General features: G+C 38.2%; 1 protein-coding gene across 3 annotated transcripts in view; it reads left to right on the forward strand.

Annotated features, from left to right (window-relative positions):
- LDLRAD4 (low density lipoprotein receptor class A domain containing 4) overlaps positions 1–16,601 on the forward strand; it is a 604,065-nt gene extending 587,464 nt beyond the window's left edge. For all 3 annotated transcript variants that reach the window (XM_044667083.1, XM_044667090.1, XM_044667099.1), the window contains 2 exons: positions 11,173–11,226; positions 15,833–16,601. In XM_044667083.1, the coding sequence (XP_044523018.1) occupies positions 11,173–11,226; positions 15,833–16,363 (585 nt within the window). In that variant the 3' untranslated portion in view covers positions 16,364–16,601. The remainder of the gene's footprint in view (positions 1–11,172; positions 11,227–15,832) is intronic.
- The last annotated feature ends 7,615 nt before the right edge of the window (positions 16,602–24,216 follow it).

The following is a 24,216-nucleotide window of genomic DNA, read 5'->3' on the forward strand; positions in this document are numbered from 1 at the left end:
CTTGGCTTGTTATTGAAAGGATTCCTAGTTGTGTATAAGCTGGTTGGATTTGATGACCAAGTTTGCATTAGGAATCAGGAAACGTGGATTCTGGTCAAGACTTTGCCGAGAGTTAGTTAAATGTCTCTGAATAGTTAACTTGTCTCGTTTTCATATTAATTTTTTTATCTCATCTTTATAATCATCCATAAAATGTAAAGATTGAATTAGATAATCTACAAGGTCCCTTCCTGCTCTATGATTCTGGGAAATGGCCACAGATTTCTACCTGGAAGATTCTGTAGCGGTCATCAAGTTCAGCTCCATCCTTTTATAGATAAGGAAGCTGAGTGGTAAAAAAGTGTGCAGTTTGCCCAAGGTCATCTTGTTGGAAACCAAACTCAGGACCTTGATTTCCAAGTTCAGTATGTTTTCCATTCTGTCACATTGCCCTAAAAAGAACATGCCTGAAGAGAGGTGCTAATTCTGCCCCTGTCAAGAATTAGCTATGTGACATGGAATCTAAAATTGATACATGAAGAAATAAATAGTTGAAGAAGCCTATGATGAAAAGAAAATTTCATGATCAAATTTGATACTCAAGAGAATCATAAAAAGATGAACCAAAAAGAAAAAAAAACTGAAGGGACTCAATGGATGGGAACTATATTCCTACATGGAAAAGTGTTAACTAACATATTTAAGATATCTACAATACAGATTCTTAAGGTACTTAAGGTATTTAAGGTAATCAAAGGAAACAATGGACTTAAACTGATTACATTACTACATAAGGAGATAATAACTAAGATACTTAAAATATCTATGATGTTTGTACCTAAGTACTTAGAATACTTAAGGCACTGAAGATACTTAAGAATTTCATCAATTGGCAATTTGGAACTATGCCCAAAGGCCTTTAAAAGACTGTCTGCCTTTTGATCCAGCCATACCACTGCTGGATTTATACGCCAAAGAGATCATAGGGAAAAAAGACATACAAAAATATTTATAGCTGCACTCTTTGTGGTGGCAAAAAAACTGGAAAATGAGGGGATGCCCTTCAATTGGGGAATGGCTAAATGAATTGTGGTATCTGTTGGTGATGGAATACTATTATGCTCAAAGGAATAATGAACTAGAGGAATTCCATGTGAACTGGAACAACCTCCAGGAATTGATGCAGAGTGAAAGGAACAGAACCAGGAGAACATTGTACACAGAGACAGATACACCGTGGCACAACACAATATAATGGACTTCTCTACTAGCAGCAACACAATGATTCAGGACAATTCTGAGGGACTTATGAGAAAGAATGCTATTCACATCCAGAGAAAGAACTGTAGGAGTAGAAACACAGAAGAAAAACAATTGCTTGACCACATGTGTTGATGGGGATATGATTGGGGATGTAGACTCTAAATGATCATCCTAGTGCAAATATCAACAATATGGAAATAGGTCTTGATCAGTGACACAGGTAAAACCCAGTGGGATCACACATTGGCTATGGGGGGGGGGAGGAAGTTGGGGGGAAGAAAGGGAAAGAACACAAATCTTTTAACCATGAAAAAATGTTTTAAATTAATTAATAAAATAAAATTTTCCAAAAACTTTAAAAAAATTAATTTTAGTGTGATGAGGGCAGCAATTAGAAGCATACATAGACCGAAAACAGTAAGCTGAATATGATGGGATGATATTTTAAAAAAGCCCTAAACTAAGACAAAACATAAATCAAGGGATTAAAAAAGAAAATAAACTGGGAAGAGATAAAAGGAGAGAGTTGGGAACAAATTATCTCACAAAGAGAGACATGTAAGAATCAGTACAGTGAAGGAAAGGGGGTGGTGGTAGGTAATACTTGAACCTTACTCTCATCAGAAGAAGAAATAACCTCTGCACAGCAATAGAAACCCATCTTACCAAATAAGGAAATAGTAAGAGGAAGGGAAATAAGAAAAGGGGGGACACTTCCAGGTTAAGATGGTGGCAGATTAAAAAGCAGCTGCTTAACCTCTCCTAACCCACACATATAGGACTCCTCAAGAGGACATAAAAACAAATCCAGACGAATGAAAGGACCCCACAACAGGGCACAACATTGAAGGTATGTAGGATCGGGGCATTTCCATGCTATAAGGGGGTGAAAAAGCTCTCACTAAAATGCGAGCTGAGCAACCCCCTTCCCCCCCCCCTCACTACCTACAGGGTCAAAGTCAGCACACAAGATTTAGAGCAAGTTTGGGGCATCCATTAAGTTCTTGGCAGCTACCTGGGATCACCAGGGCCTGCTCCTGAAAGCAACAAGACTTAAGACCCCAAGAGGCGAAAGAACCTGACTTTGAACACAGACCTTGAGCTCAGGTGCACCCAGCGTGGACACAGGCCCAGACACAGGTGTGGAAGCGGACCCTGAAACCAGGTGTAGACATTTGGTGGGGACCCAGTGCAGAGGGGTGCATGACTGTGGAAGCAGTGCCCTAAGACTGTTAATGCGGTTGATGTGGACATGGTTGGGGATATAGACCCGAAATGACCACACAAATGCAACTATCAATAATATGTTAATAAGTCTTGATTGATCACACATGTTAAAACCAGTGGAAATGTGTGTTAGATATAGGGTGGGGGGATGTGAAGGGGAAAGTAAAAGCAAGAATCATGTAACCATGGAAAATTTTTCTTAAAAAGATAAAATATTTAAATCTTAAAAAAAAAGGAGGGGGTGGGACATACAAAAGGGAGGATGAACCTGGCTAGTTGGTAGTCAGAACAAAAACATTTGTGACCAGAGAAATGCTGAAAGCAGAGAAAGAGAAGGATAAACAAGGGGAAAATAAAATGGATGGAAAAACACAGTCATTAATCATAATGTGAATGTGAATGGGATGAACTCACCCATAAGACAGAGAGGATAGCAGAGTGGATTAAAAGCTCGAATATCACAATATACTGTCTACAAGTCAAGGTAAAGGGCTGCAGCAGAATCTTGCACTTCAGCTAAAGTGAAGCCTGTATCTCAGGAAGTAAGGTTTTGATTTCATGAATTCATTTCAGCATAGTTTTCTATGTTATAGCATCTCTTCCTTCTTCCTTGATTTTATGCTTGTGGTGAAGAATGGCCCAAGATCAGACATCAAATCAAAATTTTAGATTTCTTACATACCAGACCATTTCCCACACAACACTATCTTTTCTGATTTCTCTTAATTCTAGTGTTTTCCCTGTCTATTATTCTGTTTATCCTGCATATAGATTTTTTTTGTATGAGATGCTTACACATTGTCTTCCTTATTTAACTGTGAGTTCTTGAAAGCAAGAATTGTCTTTTACCTTACTATATATCTCTGAGCACTTAGCACAGTAGTTGGTACATAGTAAGCACTTAATAAATATTTATTGATTGATTGTCATCCCTTAAAGCTTATTGGCAGTATTGTGTGTTGTATGTGTTGTGCACATTTTTAAAATGCTGTATTGATCAATGACTTACATTTTAGATTCTTTGAAAAAATAAGTATTTCCAGACTAGTGGATATTCATTTACTTTCTTTGATTGCACCTTAAACCTATTCTTTGGTAAGAATAGAATATATTTTTAATTGGAACTACAGCAGTATTTCTTACATTGTTAAAGGTGAAAAAAGAAAATAAACACCCAACACCTTGGGGAAAGGGGTAACAGTAAACAATAGACAGTCAGGGGAATGGGGGCATAGGTTGGGAACGAAAGAGAAACACCAAATACACCATGTATCTTAGCTGGGGAAAATAAACAGTAACTGACATTCACTAAAGCCAGGGACACATTTATAACTCTATGGGTTCTTGGTAGCTGGGGGAGAGAATAACAAGGAAATTTTATAAAAGCTTAGTTTAATGGTTGGCTAAGGATAAGATTGAAGGGAAAGGATTTCTAACTTCTCAAGTCTATTACCAATTGTCACAGAATATTGGCAGTTGGGTTGACTATCCTATACTAACAGACAGCTAGCAATGGCTGAGCTGGAGTGAGTCGGGGGATTTTGGGAATCTCACACAACATGTCCACGATGACCTCCAGATGTATTTAGGACCAGGAACTCTTCTGTCACAGCAAGTAATCCAAATAGGACTAGGGAGTAAGAGGGCTTTCTGCTTGTTGTCCACCAACAGCAGAAATGCACTCACTCAACCTAGAACTTGCTTGAAGTTAAATCTCTTCTTCATGAGATCCCAAGATCTGTTCACAGGCTTAGAAGCTTGGCTGATCAGATGTCAATTCTACACACTCCCAGTCAAGCTCCTTCTCTCTCAACTGCAGCCAAGTCACTGTATGTATAAACCCCTCCAAACATTCTAAATTAGAATATTCTCACTCTCAGCCAGGCTGAACTGTGCTCTGTCTGTTTACTTATTCTAAATCTATCTCTAACCTGTAAATTACCTATAATATAGGTCACAATCCATTTTTTCCTTATTCTATGAGTTTATTGCCTGTAGTTCCCTGAGAGAGATATTTTCCAAATAAATTTAGTATACTCTCTTTAATTTAACTCTGTATTTTTTTACCTTTGACTTTCTTTCACAAAATCACAAAATTTCAGTTGGAAAGAACCCCTATTCCTATTAGTTTTTTATCTCAGTCTCTGGAAACCATAGGTACTCTTTTTTTTTTTTTTTTAGTCATGGCAGAAAGAGGTCTGCCAAATACTAAAACAACTGATACAAAAGACTATGAAAAGACTGACTTTCCAAGGAGGCTTTTATCTAATTCTCTGCAGAGGATTGGGGCAGCAGTTCACTCCAGAATGTTCCACTGGGAAGGTGAAAATGAGTCAGTTGAAATATGAAATCAGAATTTCAGATAAAAAGGCCAGCTAGGCCTACCCATACCTGAACACAGGATCCTCTCTATAGGATACCCAGACAGTAGTCATTTAGTCTTTCTTGATTAGGGAAGCTGACAACAAGGGCACCTGTGGATAGCTCTAATAGTTAACTTTTTTCCCCCCTAAGGTTCAAATCTGAAGCTATATTTTTTAGTACTTTCACCCTAGTTCTGCCCTCTGGAGCCAAGCAGATCAAGTCTCCCCACCTTTTCCACATGATTGTCCATATGCTGTTTAAAGACAGCTTTCATGTCCCCTTCTCCAACACCCTCCTCTATTCTTCTCTTCTCCATGGAGCTCCCTAAAAGCAGGAACTATTTTGTATCTCTCTCCTGCACAGTGCTTTGCATATGTTAGGCACAAGAATTTGAAACTGAATCAGCCTATTAGATGGCGATTCAGAAGAGACCTACATTTGTGCCTAGCACAGGAAGAAGGGACTGAACAACTGAAAGGAGAGCATTAAGCCTCCTTGAGACCAACCCTCAGTTCCTCAGAGGGGAAATTGGAGGTTGGGGGCAAAGGGAAGAGATTTAGCAGTATGATGCATCAACAGAAGTCATGACTTGCCCTGCCATGTATGTACCCTGGCACATGGACGTGCCTCTCATGTGATCCCTATGCTTGTCCATTTTTATTAAGGATGTTGTATATATTTGGAGGGAAGGCTACCCCAGTATATGGGGCAAAAATTTCTTTGTTTATTTTTCACAACATCAATTTTATTGCTTTCAACTAATTGTGCTCTCTGGTTGACTAAGGAAGAAATAAATGCATATACCTAAGTCATGATCTACAATATTGAGTAGATGAGAATCCATAGAGTACCTTAAATCTGGGTACCACATTATCAAATTTATTTAGATAATAATATGCTAGATACTAAATTAGATGACTAAGTTGTACTAGATACCAAATTAGATGACTAAATTATACTAGATACTAAGATTAGATTCCTAAAACACAGACAATTGCTATTGTCTCTGAGCAACGAAGTTTAAATAACCTTCTGTGGATATCTAGAATATTCATTATTTGAGCAAAAATGACCCAAATCAATTTGATTAAATGAGGTCACTCATGTACCTATAAAATAAATGAGACTAAAAGGGGGAAAATCATAAAAATGGCACTATCTAAATGTGCAGGACTTTTAGCAGTCAGTCCTAATCTTCTCACTGCTCCAAAATATAAAGAGTCAAAATGAGAGTAGTCCAAAGAGTTTTGGTTTTGTGCTTTTAAATTCTGGGGCCTTACAGGAAAACCCCTCAAACTTCATTGCATTTGATTTAGTCTTCTACATCATGTTGCATGTCATTGTCATCTTTGTTGTTTTCAAAAGAAATAATTCCATTGTGATAGTTATTTTTATGATTTAAAAATAATGTTCAAGGGGAAGCCTAAATCTAGAATACTGTTGTCATATATATTCAACTTAGAGAAGCAGCACAAAACCATAGAAATAGCATTGGATCTGGAGCTGAGTGGTCTTATTTTAAATTCTCATTCTGGCACTTACTACCTATGTCACACAGGAAAAATCTTAACCTTTCTGGGTCTCATTTTCCTCATTTCTAAAATGAGGAAATTGAAACTAGATGGACACCAGAGTCTGTTTCTATTCTAAATTGTATGATCCTATGAACTATTTCCTGGATACTACATTCTTGGTCCCTATTTGTAATCTGTATTCTTTACTTGTCACTTATCTAATGTGGTGTGTTTGAAATGGCTGCTTGACAAATGCCCTTTGATTATGGAATAACTAAACAAATTGTGGAACATGAAGGTAATGTAAGACTGGTATCCAATAGAAACAGATTCTGCAGGCCACATACTGACTTAGAAAACCAGATGGACATATCTGTGTTTTATTGTATTTTTATTTTGTTATACATTTCCCAGTTGCATTTTCATTTTTGTTAGGGCTTCACTGAAAATTTTACCAGTGGCACTACAAATTTGACACCTCTTTTATAAGAAATTGTGAATTTGGTGATTAGAAAGAAGCCTGGAAGAACTATATAAAGACATAATGTGAAGTAAACAGAACCAGGAAAATCATATAGACAGTGAGTACAACAATATAAATAGAAAGAACAACAAAATTATTAATACTGAATGTTGCGAGGGGCAGCTAGGTGGCTCAGTGGATTGAGAGTCAGGCCCAGAGATGGGAGGTCCTGGGTTCAAATCTGGCCTCAGATATTTCCTAGCTTTGTGACCCTGGCCAAGTCACTTAACTCCAGTTGCCTAGCTCTTACCACCCTTCTGCCTTAGAACCAATACACAGTATTGATTCCAAGATGGAAGGATTAAAAAAAAAGATGTTGATGCTGTGAAATTATAGTGCCTGAGGTTGGGGGCAGCTGGGTAGCTCAGGGGATTGAGAGTCAGGCCTAGAGACGGGAGGTCCTAGGTTCAAATCTGGCCTCAGACACTTCCCGGCTATGTGACCCTGGGCAAGTCACTTGACCCCCATTGCCTACCCTTACCACTCTTCTAACTAGGAGCTAATACACAGAAGTTAAGGGTTTAAAATAAAAAAAAAATAGTGCCTGAGGTTGGCCCCAAAGAAGAGATGTGAGAACGCACCTCTATCCCTTCTTTGTTGAGGTAGGGGTCTTTGGGGTATGGGAAACCAGAAAAACAAAGTGGATAAGAAATGTATTATGTTACACAGTTGGAATGTCAACTTCCCAAATAAACAATCAATACGTGTTTATCAGCAGTGTGCTGAAGATGGAGTATAAACTGGGTATAGATTTGAATAGTAGCATGAGATCAGCCTGATCAAGCTTGAAAACTCAGGAAGCACTAATTGGTGATTAGCTTAGCTGGCCCTCAGATAACAGAATTACAGTCCTTCACAGGACTTACCATGATTCAGCCACTTTTTCATTCATTCATAGTACATTGTAAACTTGTTGGGAGCAGGGATTATCTTTTGTTTTTCTTCGTTTCCCCAATACTTAACACAGTGCCATGCACATAATAGGTACTTAATAAATGTTTGTTTATTGTGAATTTATCAACATTATGAAATGTTTAATGTGAATTTATTAAACACTGACTATATACCAAACACTATGTTAAGTGCAGGAATGCCATTTTTATGGCATAGAGAATTCATGGGTGAGAAAATGCCCTCTGTCAGTACAGTTAAATTGAGACTTTTTTGCAAAATGTCAGTGTCTTCTTAGAGAGTTGCCTAGAGCACTGAGAGGTTTAAATGACATACCTGGGATTGTACAGCCAATATGTCACAGATAGGACTTGAACTCTGGTCTTCCTGGATCTAAAGGCTCTCTCTATCTTCTACACTGTACTACTGCTCACATAGATGAGAGCCCAGCAAAAGTCATCTTCCTTCTTGCTAGCATTTCAGTAGCCTTTCTTTCACTGCCCCTGTGGCTTCGAGGCAGAATCATATCTTCTGCAGTTCTTGCTGACAAATACATTTTATCAGTGTCCCTTGACCCCCCTTTTTTATACCTGTAGATGAACATATCCCATTCTTTTTTTACCCCCCTTTTAAAGGAACTGAATCAAGAAGGGCTTGTTCTGATACTGACAACTGTTGCTTCCTTAATGTGAGCATATCAGTGAAAAAAAACAGAAATATTTAGCATGGAATATATAACAGGTAATAAGGGAGGAAAAGAGGGAAGAAGAAGAGGAAGAAAGAAAGAAAAAGCAGAAAGGAAAGAAGAGAGAGAGAGAGAAAAGAAAGGAAGGAAGAAGGAAAGGAGGGAGGAAGGGAATAAAGGAGGGAAGAAAGGCATTAACATAGTGACTGTTATGTTCTAGGCACTATACCAGGCAATTTAGAAATATGTCATTTGATCCTCACAATAACCTTGTGAGATATAGGTATTATTTTTATTCTTATTTTTATAGTTTAAAAAAAAACAGAATTAGCATAGGTTAGATGACTTGCTCAGGGTCACCCAGCTAATATATGAGTTTAGATTTGAAATCCGTTCTTCCTGATTCCAGGTGTAGCAGTCTATCCACTGTACTGTGCAGCAGTCTATGCACTGTACTAGCCAGCTGCCTCTGATGTAATAGATTGAAAACTAACCTTGGAATCAGGAAGACTTGAGTTCAGATCACATATCTGTGTAACCATGGGCAAGTCACTTAATTCAGTTCCTATGAAAGTCTCTAAGGCTGAGTTACATATCATACTCCATATCTGGAAGGAGCTTTTGCAACAAGAACTCCTTATAAAATTGCATGTCCATATGATTTATCACTTGTTTATATGGATATATGATTTGGGGTTTTGATTTTTAAAAGATTATTACAAAAATGAATGATATGAAACTAGGTTTTGAGCAATAATATATGTATAACCCAGTGGGATTGATTGTTAGCTCTGGGAGGGGGAGGAAAGTGGGGAGGGAGACAACATACATCATGTAACCATGGGAAATTTTTTTAATAAACTTTAAAATCTAAAAAAATTTTTAAAATCTCATGTCCATTTGGACCCCAAACAATCAAAATAGTGGTTTGACTTCAAACAACTTTGTAAGATGGAGGAGATTGCCAGTGGTATTATCCCATTTTGTAGATGAGGAAACTGGCTAAGAGAGTTTAACTGACCTGTCTATTATCAAAAAGCTAGCGTTTATTAGGATTTTTAACCAGGTGTCTTGACTTTCCTCTAGACTTAGAGGGAGAAGTAACAGAGATTCCCTTAAAATAATAGAAAGGTTTTCTTGTGGAAGAAGTTTTAGACTGATTTTGCTTAGCTCTAGGGAAAGAAGTAATACATAATGAGAGACATTTTGGCTTCATATAATAAGGAAGATCTTCTTAGCAAAACCACCCAAAATTGTTATGAACTGCTTCACAAGGCAGTAAGTTTTCCATCACTTAAAATGTTCAGAGAAATGCTTAATGATCCTTTTCAGGATATTGTAGAGGAGACAAATGCTTTCCATAAGGATTGATCTAGTTGCCTGCTAAGGAGGTCCCTTTCAATTCTGAGATCCTATGAGTCTAAAAATAATTAAAATCTATTATGTACATATTTAGTGTCCATTAGAGTCATTTATGTTACTTTCTCATTTTGTAATATACTTTGAAATATCACACTTAGCCACCAGATATTAGATCCCTCTGACCAGTGAGAAATAGAATTAAAGGATGATTTGTTATAAGATATATATGTAAGATACTTGAGTTTTTAAGAATCTAGCTTTGGGCAGCTGGGTGGCTCAGTGGATTGAGAAGTAGGCCTAGAGACAAGAGGTCCTGAGTTCAAACTGGGTCTCAGACACTTCTCAGTTGGGTGACCCTGGGCAAGTCACTTGACCCCCATTGCCTAGCCTTTACCGCTCTTTAGCCTTAGAACCAACACACAGTATTGATTCTAAGACAAAAGGTAAGGGTTTAGGGGGAAAAAAAAGGAATCTAGCTTTGATGACTTTGAAAGTCAGAAAGGCCATCAACTGTGGAATGGCTAAACAAGTTATAGTATATGACTGTGATGGAATACTACTGCACTATAAGAAATGGTGAACAGGTTAATTTTTAAAAATCTTAGAAAGATCTACATGATGGGGATTAAAATTAGTAGAACCAAAAGAACATAATATACAACGACAGAATTAATATTTGAAAAATATCATGCATATTTCCACCTCCAGAGAAAGAATTTAGGAATAGAAACATGTAAGACATAATTTATATATCCATATTTTTTGTTGGATGATGCCTTCTATGCTGCAGGGAGGAGATACTTAGGAATTTTAATGTAATCAACAACCAAATTAATTTTTTTAAGTCAAAGAGGCTGAAAAAATCTTGATCTCTTAAGCAGAATTCCCCCCCCCCCTTTTTCTTGCCTTAGCAAAGGCCTGGCTATATAAATCAAGCTATTTCTACATAAAGTAAAGCTAGTAACTTAATTGACTAAAAACACTGCTTCTAATAACAACCCCTTGCCCCTTTCCCATACTCTTAATCCTAAATTGATTGATTGAAATATCTGAATTTCCCAGAAACTAGTAGGCAAAAACAGTCATTGTTTGAAGTGAGTATATGTATGTAAAAGTTAAAATATTTTTTTACTTAAAACCTAACTTCAAATATATTGTAAATGGGGTCCAACCTTTTTAATATTCTTTGTCACAGTGGATTTTGCTGTTCAGATTTGATGACTATCTCTAGTCTACTTGATCTGTTATTTTTTCTTAAAATTGTTATTCTTGTATGTTTGACTAAATAATGCTATTGGTGGTCAGTAAGAAATTAATGATATTTTTCTCTGTTTGTGTGTTTTTTCTTTCTTCATCATTGCCAGGAAGGGTGCTTGTGGCCTTCAGACAGCTCAGTGCCACGACAGGCTGCTTCCGAGGTATAGTATTTAAACTGCTTTGCAAGGACCTCAGTCTTTCGTTTGGGAAGAATGGGCTGTGTTGTGTAGCAACAGTGTCTACTGAGAGAGCCTGATAGAGTAAGGAGGCAGAGGGGGAAAAGGGGGCTTAAATATCTGACAAATAACAAATGACAACTATATATATGGCAAAATCATCAGGACAAACGTACAAGCAGAGAACAGACTGACATAATAATCATAAATCAGTGCAAGTGACGACAATTATGATAAAGAAATGAGTATGCCACTGTGGCTTGTGGCATGTAGCGATCAAAAGAAACAGAAGCTATTCACTAGGAATTGTAGTGGAATTATGGTGACAAGGGAAGGGTACAGGGCTAGAAAGAAGGAAGGATTTTGCAATTATCTTTTTATGGAGGGGTCAGTGGTATCAGTCATATAGAAATGGGAATCACTAATTGATCCATAAAGGTCTTTGTGGGCTGCTTATTGACTTGTCTGTTGGTGTTTTTTTTAAACCCTTACCTTATGTCTTAGTATCAGTTCTAAGACAGAAGAGGCCAGACCATCAAGAGCTATGCAGTCAGGGCTAAGCAACTTGCCCTGAGTCCTATAGAGAGGACATGTCAGAGACCAAATTTGAACCCAGGTCCTTTTGTCTCCATTTCTGTCCCTCTAACCACTGTGCAACCTTGCTGCTTCCATATTGACTTAGATTTTAAATGTAGTTTTATTGTATTTTATTTATTGTGTTAAACATTTCCCCTGCCCAATTACATTTTAATTTGCTTCTGCCCCACTCAAGATGGGCTGCATATTTGACTCTTCTGGGATGAGGCCCCTTCAAGGACTTCTCAAACTAGAAATGGGATAAGATGAAAAATTACAGAACAATTCACCTAGACAATTTTAGCATTTGAAAGGACTATAGAGAATAATCTGATTATAGGATCATAGGTTTAGAAATGGAAGGGACCACATTTATTTTATGGATGAGGGTCTTTTTTAAAAACCCTTACCCTGCCTTCTTAGAATTAATACAGTGTATTTGTTCCAAGGCAGAAGAGCTGTATGGGCTAGGCAATGGCGGTTAAGTGACTTACCCAGGGTCACACAGCCAGGAAGTGTCTGAGGCCAGATCTGAACTTAGGACTTCCTATCTCTAGGTCTGGCTCTCAATCCATAGAGCCACCCAGCTAGATGAGGATCTAAAAAGATTAAGCAACTTCCCCCAGGGTCAGGTGGAATTTGAAGCTAAGTATTCCTGACTTCATGTCTAGTGTACCATGTTCTCTACCACACTGCTTCTTGGTTTAGAGGAGCTAACACTGAGAGTTAGCAACAGATCTAGGTCTAAGCTAATTCATCTGAGTGTGCAATGTCTAATGGAGGACAAAGAATACTGCACACAACAATGCTGAACCCTTAAAACAGATTTGAAGTTGGGGATGCAGATTTTGACTCAAAGGAAAAATGTTGAATGCCTCAAATTTAAAATGGACTTCTCTCCCCACTATTATTATACACTGTTCCAGAAATCCTAGCTACAGTAGTAAGGTAAGAGAACATCTTTAAAGATATAAACATTAGCAAAGAAAAGATAAAATTTCCCTACTTTCAGATGATATGACACTTTCTAGAAAATGCAAGAGAATCAGCAAAGACATTAGTTGAGGTGATTAATGATTGCAATTCAGCAGTAGGATACAAAATAAATTTTTTTTCCTGAATATCTATACCTTGCTTTAAAAAAGTAGAAAGGAAGAGTTATAAAATTACAATTTCAAAGTCCTCCACAGAAATAAAGAGAGATAGATAAATGGAGAGAGATTCCCCACTCATGGTTGGGTTGTACCAATTTAATCAAGTAATACCTAATTAATTTATTGACTTAATTCTATTCCAACTAAATTACATAAGGGATACTTTGTAGCACTAAAGAAAAACAGTAACATCTGGTATAATTAATTTTAAAGTGTAAAAACAAAACTAAAATAAAAACTCCCAAAAAACTAATCTGGAAGAACAAAAGGTCTAGAATCTCAGAAAAAATAATGAGAAAAGTATGAATGTCTGACCTCTCCATATTACAAAGCAACTATCTTTGAAACTATTTATTTGGATGACAAGCAAGAAAGAGATGAAAAAAAACCCCAAAACAAAAAAACAACAACAACAACAAAACAGTGGTCCAATGTTTGATAAATCCAGGAAAATTAATTATTGGAGGCAGGACTCTCTTTAAAATGAGAACAAAAGAAATGGTTGCAATTTTTAGGATCTTGCAGACATTTTTGTGTTCATCCGGAGCCCTTTACAAAAGAAAATAATTGATAAATACTGAGCTTTCTGTTACCAAGTAAACTACAAATAATGAAAGCTGAGGAATGATAAGAAGGGAAAAAATCCTTATTTTGTAATTTTTAAATGTCATAATCCCTAGCATTACCTTACGCTGATACCTCCTTGTGTCGTAAAGGTGACTTTGAGTCATGAAGGCAGTACAAAGGGAAGCATAAGTTGTGACACGTCCCACTATACATACCAGATGTCAAGTATGGAATTAGGAACAGACCATATCCCTATTGTCCAAGGAACATCCCAGCTAAAGTCAGAGAAGCTTATCATCAGAAGATTGGTCTTCAGGCAGTGAATTTAAGTTTGGCCACAGTGTTCAATGAATGTCATCCATACCAATTTAATTTGGAGAGATTTCATACCAGAGAGATCACTGATTCTTCAGAGTATCCGAATTTAATTATCAATTTAATAAACTAACTTTTAAACTAGATGTTTTGTCTTCAAATCTGTAGAGAAAATGCAAAAGCCATGATTTGTATAGATTTATAAAAGATTTTTTTCTAAGGACAGTTGAATCAAGAAGATATTATACTCAGAATGAGGCTTGCCTGAGTTCCTTAGCAATTTAGAATAAACTTTACTTTGGGACAGAGAAGATTTTACAACAGTCTTATAAAATAACAATCTTAACTATTCAGAATCCAAAGTACCGGAAACTACAAATAATCATGTTTTCTTTTCACTCTGTCTTTAGGGAAAAAATAGTAATAGTGACATTTATAAAGAAACAGGTGAAAAATAGTAGCTTCCGTTCATATAACTTTAAAGATTGCTCCACACTTGTTCTATCATACCACTTGTTCTAAAGCACACACACACCACCGTGAGTAGCGTCCATAGCTTTTATTATCCTCACGGGGTGTCCACCATGTATGTATTTATTCTCTTTTTATTTGTTCTGTATATATATGCCTGTGTGTCTCTGCACTCAATGTAAGCTCTCATAAGGATTGTTTTATTCTTTATATCTATAACACCTAACATTGTGCTTGAAATACAGTTAGATGCATCATAAATATTTGCTCATTGATTGGTTGCTTAATGTGAAATAACAGATACTTGAAGAATTAATCTGTATATGTTATGGAATTAAAGTAATCCCTATATATTATGTATGAGGATACTCAGTTTACCCAAAGAGCCAGTTATTTGGAATTTCTATTCCCCTGTACATAGCTTCCACCCCAACCTCCTGAACCCTTATCATACATAATTTTGCACATATGAAGATGATATATACACTTATGTACATATAATATATGTATATATAAAGGTTTTAGCAGGGGAAGTTAGATTGATTACTTCTTCCTTGTCAACCCTCTCTCTTTTTTTTTTTCTGCTCCCGATTAGGCTAAATCATAGCCAAATAAGAGGAACTTCCACTTATTCAGAATATTAGAGAAATGAGAAATTCCAAGTAGTTGGGTCCTTGGATATGTGTTTGTGTGTACACATACATGCACACATAGACACGCATGTGTACATAGGTGTGTCAATGTGTAGGTATATGAATATACAAATATATAAAATTATATATAGGTATGTAAAATATATATGTAAGTATATGTATAGGTATATAAAACATATATGTATATAGTTATATACATATAATTTTAGCTTAGGTTATATGGAATAGACCTGGGAATTAGAATAGATAAAGAGTGACAAGAAGGCTTGAAGAAACTCAAGCAAGAGCAAGACTCTTGTGAGTCAGAGGGGATGTGGGAAAGCTTAGACCCTTTTTTAGACTAGGAACTCTATTTTATACTCTTACCTATCCTTAAACCTTTTACCTTATTGAAGGAGGTTTTATTTTTGTCCCTGTTGCCTCCAAAGTTGTATACTTCAATCTTCCTCAACAAGGCCAAAAACTGTTACATAGGCTTCAGATCACAACCACTTCAACAGACAACCAGCTGGCCCCAAACTATCAACCACAAATAACAACAGAGACAAATAGATATGGTGTCCCAAATGAACTTAACAGTATGTAAAAAAATATAGGTATGTAAGGATATATGTATATATATGTATATAAAATATATATTATATATATAAAATTATACATAGGTATATAAATATATGTGTGTGGTAAAATATATAGTCATATTAAATCTATATCTATCAGTGTACATATACCCAGACTCTATAGCCATCTTTGTGTCTGCCTAGAACACAGAGTCCTCTTTGGCTTTCCCATGCCCCCTGGGAGGAGTCTTTTCTTTCAGAAGAGCGTCTTCATGCTTGTTTCTCTCCCCTACAGATTATGTACGCCCCCCGGACTAGGGACAGATTTACGGCACCGTCGTTTATGCAGAGGGACCGTTTCAGCCGCTTCCAGCCCACCTACCCTTACGTCCAGCACGAGATTGATCTTCCTCCCACCATCTCCCTGTCTGATGGGGAGGAGCCCCCACCCTACCAGGGACCCTGCACCCTGCAGCTTCGGGATCCTGAACAACAGATGGAACTCAATCGAGAATCTGTCAGGGCCCCTCCCAACCGAACTATATTTGACAGTGATTTGATAGATATTTCTATGTACAATGGGGGCCCGTGCCCACCAAGCAGCAATTCGGGCATAAGTGCAACCAACTGTAGCAGTAACGGCAGGATGGAAGGACCACCCCCCACGTACAGCGAGGTGATGGGCCATTACCCCGGCTCCTCTTTTTTCCATCACCAGCACAGCAACACCCAGAGGGGAAGCAGACTTCAGTTACAGCAGAACAATTCAGAGAGCACAATAGTACCTATCAAAGGCAAAGACAGGAAACCTGGCAACCTGGTCTGATTTCCTCCTCTGGGCGCTTGAAGGGAAGAGAAGAGAAGAGAAAGCGATAGATGGGAGAAGGCAGCCTATCTAGGCCTGCCTCCTGTGCACAATGTTTTGAAGTTTTACATGGTACACCTGAGTAAAACCAAATGTGCAAAAGTGTTCTTTGTTTCTGATTCCTTTCAGGGGAATTGCATGCAAAGTGGATTGAAATATTACAGACTTCCATTCAGGTTGACCATGAACAGTGGCTTTTTTTGAGAGGGGTGGGGGTTGTTGGGGTGGGTGGAGGGAAGGAAGGAGGGAGAATACTTTAAAAAAAAAAAACAAAACATACATAAAAACAGAATCCACAAAGATTATTTGAATTATTTAATTCAAAAAGGAAAATTAGCACATAAACAAGGCCTTTAGGGGCTCTTTTCTATTGATGGAATGGCAGAGAGAAAAGAAGAAAGTATTACTATGTGATCAAGGGGAAGAATTGGCCAGTTTTTCTCCCAGGGTATGGAATTTTTGTTTTGTTTTTGAAATATGAATCAGAATTCCTGTTTTGTGTGCCAAGGTATAAAGTGGAGACATTAGAAGAATGCAAGGAGTTAATTTGTGTTGTGATAAATGTGTTTTTTAAAAGTTGCACTATCTTAATGTTAGGAGAAAAAAATATATATACATATATATATGAGGGGAATTGTTTTATGTGAAGTTCTATCTGTTGTCTTTTCACCTGTGGATTGAATATTAGGCCTGAGAAATACTCTGGAGTTATCTGCCCCATAACCTCAAGAGAAAGACTTAGTTGGCTTTTGGGTTTTACCTAATGCCTACCAACTTCAAGAAATAATAAAAAAAAAAAGGGTAAATCTCATCCTTGCAATAACAGACATTAAAATGACAGGGCATCAGTGAGGTATCTTGGAGGCTCTTGGTTGGAAGATAGCAAAAATTTAATTCCAGCATTTCTAACTTACATAGTTTTAGCTATTCTTACTACAGTTTTAGACTGAATATTTTATTAAAAAGAAAATTGAAAACCAGACACTAAATTTCTATGTTAACTTTAAGAAAATGCTGCCACCTTTCTTCTTTGAAAAATTTAATATCTTCACTAAATCTTAAAAAAAAAAAAGTTTTGGGAGCTTTTGTCTTTACCCTAGCCCCAAATATATTTAGTTACAAATCCTAACAATATGCAATAAATTGCTTGAAAATGCAAGGATTTGGGTTTTCTTTTTCATTTTTTAGTAACAGGTTTGAATCACAGGGCAGTTTGTTGTCTTTTTTTTCTGTCTCATTTCTACTAAATTCAGTACTAGAGTCAGTCAGTGTCAATGAGTCGTCCCTCAGCAGTCACACCTCTTCACCTTCAGCCTCTTTCTGAGATGGCACGAGGGATGCTCGGTGGCCGAGGAAGGGGCTTACATACTTCGAGAATGCCACAGAAGCTAATTTACCAGGCAACACCTGGAAAGTTATAGGTAGTCTTAGTCAGAAGTCGTTGACTTCCACTAAGATCGTCCCTTGCCTTCAAAAGGCATTGTAGTTGCAGGACCCTGTGAGGGTCCCACCCCAGGCTTTCACTCAGCACTTCCCCTGCAGGAAGGAAGGCCCATCACCAGACAGCTGAAAGATGGCTGTTGTCACTTTGAAAAACACAGGATAAAAGCACAATATGCACTTGAATGCAATTAGGAAATAAAGTTTGAACCAATAGCATTCATCTTAAGTCTAACTATTCCTGATATTTACCTGTATTACTTCTCTCTTCAAGGTGGGGAGAAGTCTATTTTGTATTTCTTTCTCTGGTCTTAAACACATTTCTTTCCTGACAGCAGCAGCCAAGTGCACTGTAGAGAAGTACTGTACTGTAGCATCCATCCTGGTGTGGGAGGATTTCTGTGGGACTTCTGCACGTGAGAAAATGTGACTGAAAGCCTGATCATTAAAGTGACTCTTTGATCTATGCAGAGTTTTAATGCCAAATCAGCATATGTGTAACTTGTGTTTGCTGTTTGTGAGTCTCCGGAGGTAATTTTGTTGTGAGGTGACTTTGTGCCATTCAGGTCTAAATATGGGAGTGACTGATTGTATTAGGATCTAAAGTCCTGTTTCCTATGAACCCCAGCCTGCTTTATTTCTGGGTCTGAAATGTGATTGAGGCAGAAGGAGGAGGCGCTAACTCTTCTGTTCTGTCGACAGAGTGCTTGCTCTTTTTTGGAGGAGTGAGTCGAAGGCATGTCCCTTTGCTAGCATTCATGTCTCTTGGTGATGCCCACAGAACCGGCACAATCTAGACAGAAGACAGGGAGAAAGGGTGGGCGTCTACATTTCCCATTCTGCTGAAAATCCCGATGAGGGGATGTGCAAAGGGAGGATGGACTGGAGATTCTGAGACCAAATTCCAACACACCTGCACCTTCCGAGTCTTCTCGGAGGCTGCCTTAGAGCAAGCAGAAAGCCAATAACGCCCAGTTTATTACCCTGAGAACCTTGAAGTGGGACCAGTTTAAATCTTCCCATTGCTTCAGAGGCCTTTTGAAAGATCAAATCTGTCCAATATGCCCCTCACACTCCTGGTTTGGAATCCATTTGCTTTGTCTATTGTTTCTAGCTCCCATAAACTTTTTGTTTTTGATGATCTTGGAGCTTCATCCATGAAAGATACCAATAACTTGTCTACTATAGCAAAAAGCATATTCTAATTGTCAGGTTAGAATTAGATAATTATTTGTTGTACAAATAGTGAGCCACTCTGTCTGTAACAATCCTATCAGAGGATATTTAGTTTGATTGTATAAGTAGTATACGTGTGGGGTCAAACACTTGTCCCTTTGACGCCCATGAGATCCAAGTGAAAGTCAACTAAGAAAGTCATGAATGAGAAGAGCATTCCAAACATTTCCTGTCATTTTTGCAAAGGGAGGACATCTCCTTCTTCATTGCAACACTCAAAGAGTTTTGCAATATTTACTTCTAATTGGCACCACGAGAAAATATTTGCAAACGCAGCAACCTCATCAGCTCTTTCCTGGGATCTGTGTGTTAAGATGATAAACCTTTGATTTAGTTCGTAGCCCTGCAAGCAAAAGGTAGACTTTCATCTTTCGTTCTTGTTGGGATAGATATTCTGACGATAATTTAGAATATAGATTTCAGTGTATTCAAGAGGAGAAAAGGGGCTGGCAATAAAGCCACTGAATCTTGGAGGCCACCAGATATTAGAATTAACTTTTGAACTGGAAAACAAGAACAAATTACAAGATAATTGACTTAGAGTTAGAAGGCATTTTAGAGGTCATCTAATCTAACCCCTTCATTTTATCTATGGGGAACCTAAAGCCCAGAGGGGTGAAAAGACTTGTTCTAGATTATAGATATAGTAAATAGAAGAGACCATTTGTAAAACCAGATCCTGTTGATCTAGTGTTCTCACTGAAGCAGTAAACAGAACTACCTTTTTCTTAATTTTAATAAATCTTAGTCCAAATAATGGTCTATGGTCAATGTTACTTAAAAGACTTTTTTTTTAATTTAGGAACAGGAATTTGTATTAATCCCCTGCCTAAAAAGAGTAAGACACATTAAAACTTCAGTTGTTTAAATTAAATTTACCTTTAAATTGATTTAGATCACTGGGTTTTACTTTGGGATAGTGTTTAGAAGAGCTGAAGCAGGTGGTATAAATCCAGTGACCTTATTTTCAGTCAAGGAAACCTTAGACCCAATTCAAGGAACCCCAGGATTCTGGGGGGGGGGATAGAAATTTAGATGATGAGAGCTTTTGGTATTTGTTTCCTTTGTTTACAAGAAAAGTTTAAAAAGAAAAGTGGGACACCCTGAACTCTTTGCAGGCCTGCCCATCTCTGTGACTAGTCATTGGGTTTTAGTGGAAAGTTCTAGGAAAGGCCACCAAAGCCTGAGCTTCCAAGGACTGGCATTCTAAGGTATGCTGGAATAATTTCCTGCTACCATATCTTAGTTAAGCCACGGAAGCTTAAGAAATCAATTTTTAGAGCCCGAGTCCAGTTCATAGAAACATCAAACCTACTTCAATGCAAAACATGGATTCCACAAAACTTGGAAATTCTGAAGTGAGCCTGTTTTATTAACCTAGAAGTTAGAAGAAAATGAACAAGTTGTCCTTTATACCACTTAGTTTCAAAATAGTTGCTATGATGGTCTTAAACCTTCCAGAGAATTCCTCTGGGATGTTTACTTAGCATGCCCCTGGCCTAAACTTATGAGAGAGAGGAAAAAATGGTTACCAATGAAACATTTTTCAGAGCCCAGAGGGAGGTATCAGGATCGGTGATTCAGTTAGTGTGTTGAAGTTCTTTTCTGTCAGGACATCAGTTTTGCAACTTTCAGCCTTCGAATGCCCATGGGCAGTAAGAGGCTGCATCATTTGCTAAAGGCCAGTGAGCTTCTGTATTTAGAGGGAGGGACCTGAACCCAGGACTTACTGACTCAGACTGATTCTTTGTCCAACGCGCTGTATCCTCTCCTCCAGTGAAACCAGGGCTTCCTTGATCACCAGCATTAGGCATGTAAAGAATGTGTGAGGTTGTGTGCCCAGATTTTATAGGCATGTGGAATATCGCAGGGCACAAGTGAATGAAAACATCTTAAGCTCTCGATTATCCCTCCTTCTCTCCCTCGCTTCCCGTTTCCATGACAGTCTTTTCTGATCATCCCAGGAATGAGAAGGGCACAAGAAGAAAAGTGACTTTAAAGCCTTTTTCCTTTGTTAGGGGAGAGGTAGAAAGGGGAAGAAGAGGCAGAAAAGAAAAGTGATTCCAAACCACTTTACCTCCATATCAGTAGTTTTCTTTCTTAGAGTAATAGCATCTTCTGTCCATTTGTTTTTTATAGGAGGTGGTATATGCTTGGAGGGTTGGGGGGGGGGTCTAGGAAAAAATCCACATATTCCTAGTACTCCCTTAATGACATGGTGAGAGAGACATTCTTTAAGAAACTCAAAAGCACACAGTCTCAGCCTAAAGAAAAACCACCACTGTAGTAATAATAACTCAACAGCACTTGTGTCTGACTGGAGGGCAAGTTCTCTTCTTGATTAAAAGGCTCTTAGGTCTTGGGGTGTTTGGTATTTCCTGCTTTGTTTTGCTGTTTTCCATTTTTGCTATTAAACTAACCCAAAGGACTTATAAAGCCTATATCCATCTGAAACTCTCCAAAAGTGGTACAGAATAGGGAGGGAGAGAACTCTCCAGCCATCCCAACTGCCTCTCTGGATTTGGGACATTTGGGCCAAAAAACACTTCCTGAAAACAAATCAGCATCTTTTAAACTACCTAAACTTGTTTTCTCTTTCCAAAAAGAACTTGCAACACAAATAACACTGCTCCTTAGAGAGAAACTTTCCAGGATAGGTATATGTATATTAAAATATATATATATATATGTATATATTCAATATACATGTTTGAATATATATATATCCGTATGTATTCAAAATATCTCTCCCTATGCTATATACTAGGGAGACCTAACCCTGGACCAGTGGCAGAAGTCAGAAGCAGGCCCACACCCAACACTTTCACTTCTTTTTCCCCCGTTAATGGCACCTTATACTTCTTGGTGGCAGTTAACAAAAATATCAATATCTTGAAAGCTAGTAGTTATGAGCAAGTTTTCTTTTATTTTCTCATTCCCTTCGCTCTTTATATCATGATTCACATTCTTGAGAACCAGCCCTTCTCCCTTTTTATGGAGAAAATAGCACTTTCTAGTTCCCATTTCCCACAGAAACTTAGAATCTTAAATGTCCGAACTGGAAGAGATTCCTGGGGTCCTTCAGTCCAGTGCATTCTGCACAGGAATTTACTATATAACATCATCCCCCCCCAAACAGTGGGCTCATTGGTGGTTCTTAGTACGGCCTCCATTTCACATCTATCGGGCTAACAGAACCGGCCTGTCCAGTAGCGCTCCAGAGAGTGGCCAGAAACCAACTTTAACTCTTATCCCAGAAAAAAAACGTGTCTCTTCCTCAACTTCCCTTCTCCTTTGCGACGTGCTGGATTTTGTTTCGGGCCCCGCCGCACAGTGTCATTTTATTTAAGCGCCGGCATCGCTGTGAGGCTCCAACACCGTCCAACACCAGAACACACACACACACACACACACACACACACACACACACACACACACATACACACACACACCTCACGATGCCAGTTATCGTCAGAGCCGTGCGTGTGTGCGTGTCCTTTGCCTGTTGCTGCTGCTACTGCTGCTGCTGCTTCCCCTGCTTGAGTAGGTTCGCTTTCTGTGAAAAAGTGGTAGGGGCAGGAGTTTGGTTTAGAAAGCAGACGTCTCCCCTTCATCCTTTAGCATTTTCCCTCATTTTCTGCCTGGCCACGTTGTCCCGTGGTAGGGGGTGATAGCTAGCCCTAGCGTTAGACACACTATACATATATCATTTGAAAGAGATCTGCATGGTAGTAGTTTGTAAGCAACTAAGGTGCCTCCTGTTCTCTGGTCTAAGCAGAATTAGGAACCTAAACCCCATCCCATTCTCCCCCTCGCACTCGATGCTCCCACCTTTGTCGTGCCTCACTTAAAATGGTGCTTTTTCGGTAGTTGGTCTCTTCTGTTTTTCTTTGTAAGGTGCTGTATATAACTTGAATATATTATGCACATATCCTACCTACCCAATGGGTAGAACAAAAAATTGTTAATACTGTAATATAATGTATAGGTGATACCAATTTTAAAAGAAATGGCATAGAATTTGTGAATGCCTCTGTGCTTTGTCCTCTTTTGTAAGAAAATTTGCAAATGGATGCATACAAATAAAGTCTATGTAGTTTATTTTCCTATTAAATATCAATATTATAACATAACACATGGAAAAAAAAATCCCCAAAACAAGTGACAGTTTGACCAGCCTGTGTATAGATAGCCATCAATTGTTGCACCTTTGCTGTGAAGATGATTTTTTTAAACACACGCGCGCACACACACACAGCTTTAATGTTATCATCCAATGTGTCTCATTTCAGCCACCATTTTGCTATTCTGAAGGTGGACCACTATTTGCTTTTGTTTTGGTCAGAAGAGATCTTGGATTTTCCAACTGGCTTATCAGACAGAAGACACCTCCCCACCTTGTAGTCATATGGAAGTTGCAAAGCCCTGTCAAAAGTCCAAGGGTTTTGTGTGTGTGTGTGTGTGTGTGTGTGTGTGTGTACATGTGTGTGTGTGTGTGTGTTAGTTTTTAAAGAGATGGAAGAATAAGGAAATCAGCCTGCTGTCAGGGGGCTTTATTCAACAAGAAGCATTTTTGACTGTCTGTGTTACAAGTCTCTCTGTGCCTTTTTCTTTCTCAAAAATAATAATAACAATGTAGCTCTAGCTGTTAAGCTTGTGAGCAATCCACATAGTTCATCGAGAAAGAATACCTCAGGAAAAACAGACTTATTTTAGAGTTCAGATCCCATTCTTAATTTAATTGAGAAGAATTTCCGCAAACCCCAGCCCTTCCCGCCCTCCTGTCTTTAGAAGGGATTTGGCCAGAACAGTCAAATGAGGAGTTTGTCTAGAGTGGAAACCAAGATCCAGCAGACCTTCCCTTGTCTTCAGTTGGCTTCTGGTAGGGACTACGACCCGGACTAGCCAACTGTTGGATGGATTAGATAGGTAGGTCAGGGATGATATTAAGTCTCGGCTGCAGCTAAATGTTTAATCAAGTGTCACAGCACGCAACAGTAGTTGAGTGTACGAGGCCGTTCCATTCTAAAAGTTAAATTGTAACCTTGGCACATTTAGCTTAATGTCCTCAAAGGGGATAAAGAAAAGCCCCTCAGATTCCCAGCCCACCGTATCTGTTAGAGCCTTCATTAAGATTG

This window comes from Gracilinanus agilis, chromosome 1 (genome assembly GCF_016433145.1).
Source record: "Gracilinanus agilis isolate LMUSP501 chromosome 1, AgileGrace, whole genome shotgun sequence".
Lineage (NCBI taxonomy): Eukaryota > Metazoa > Chordata > Mammalia > Didelphimorphia > Didelphidae > Gracilinanus > Gracilinanus agilis.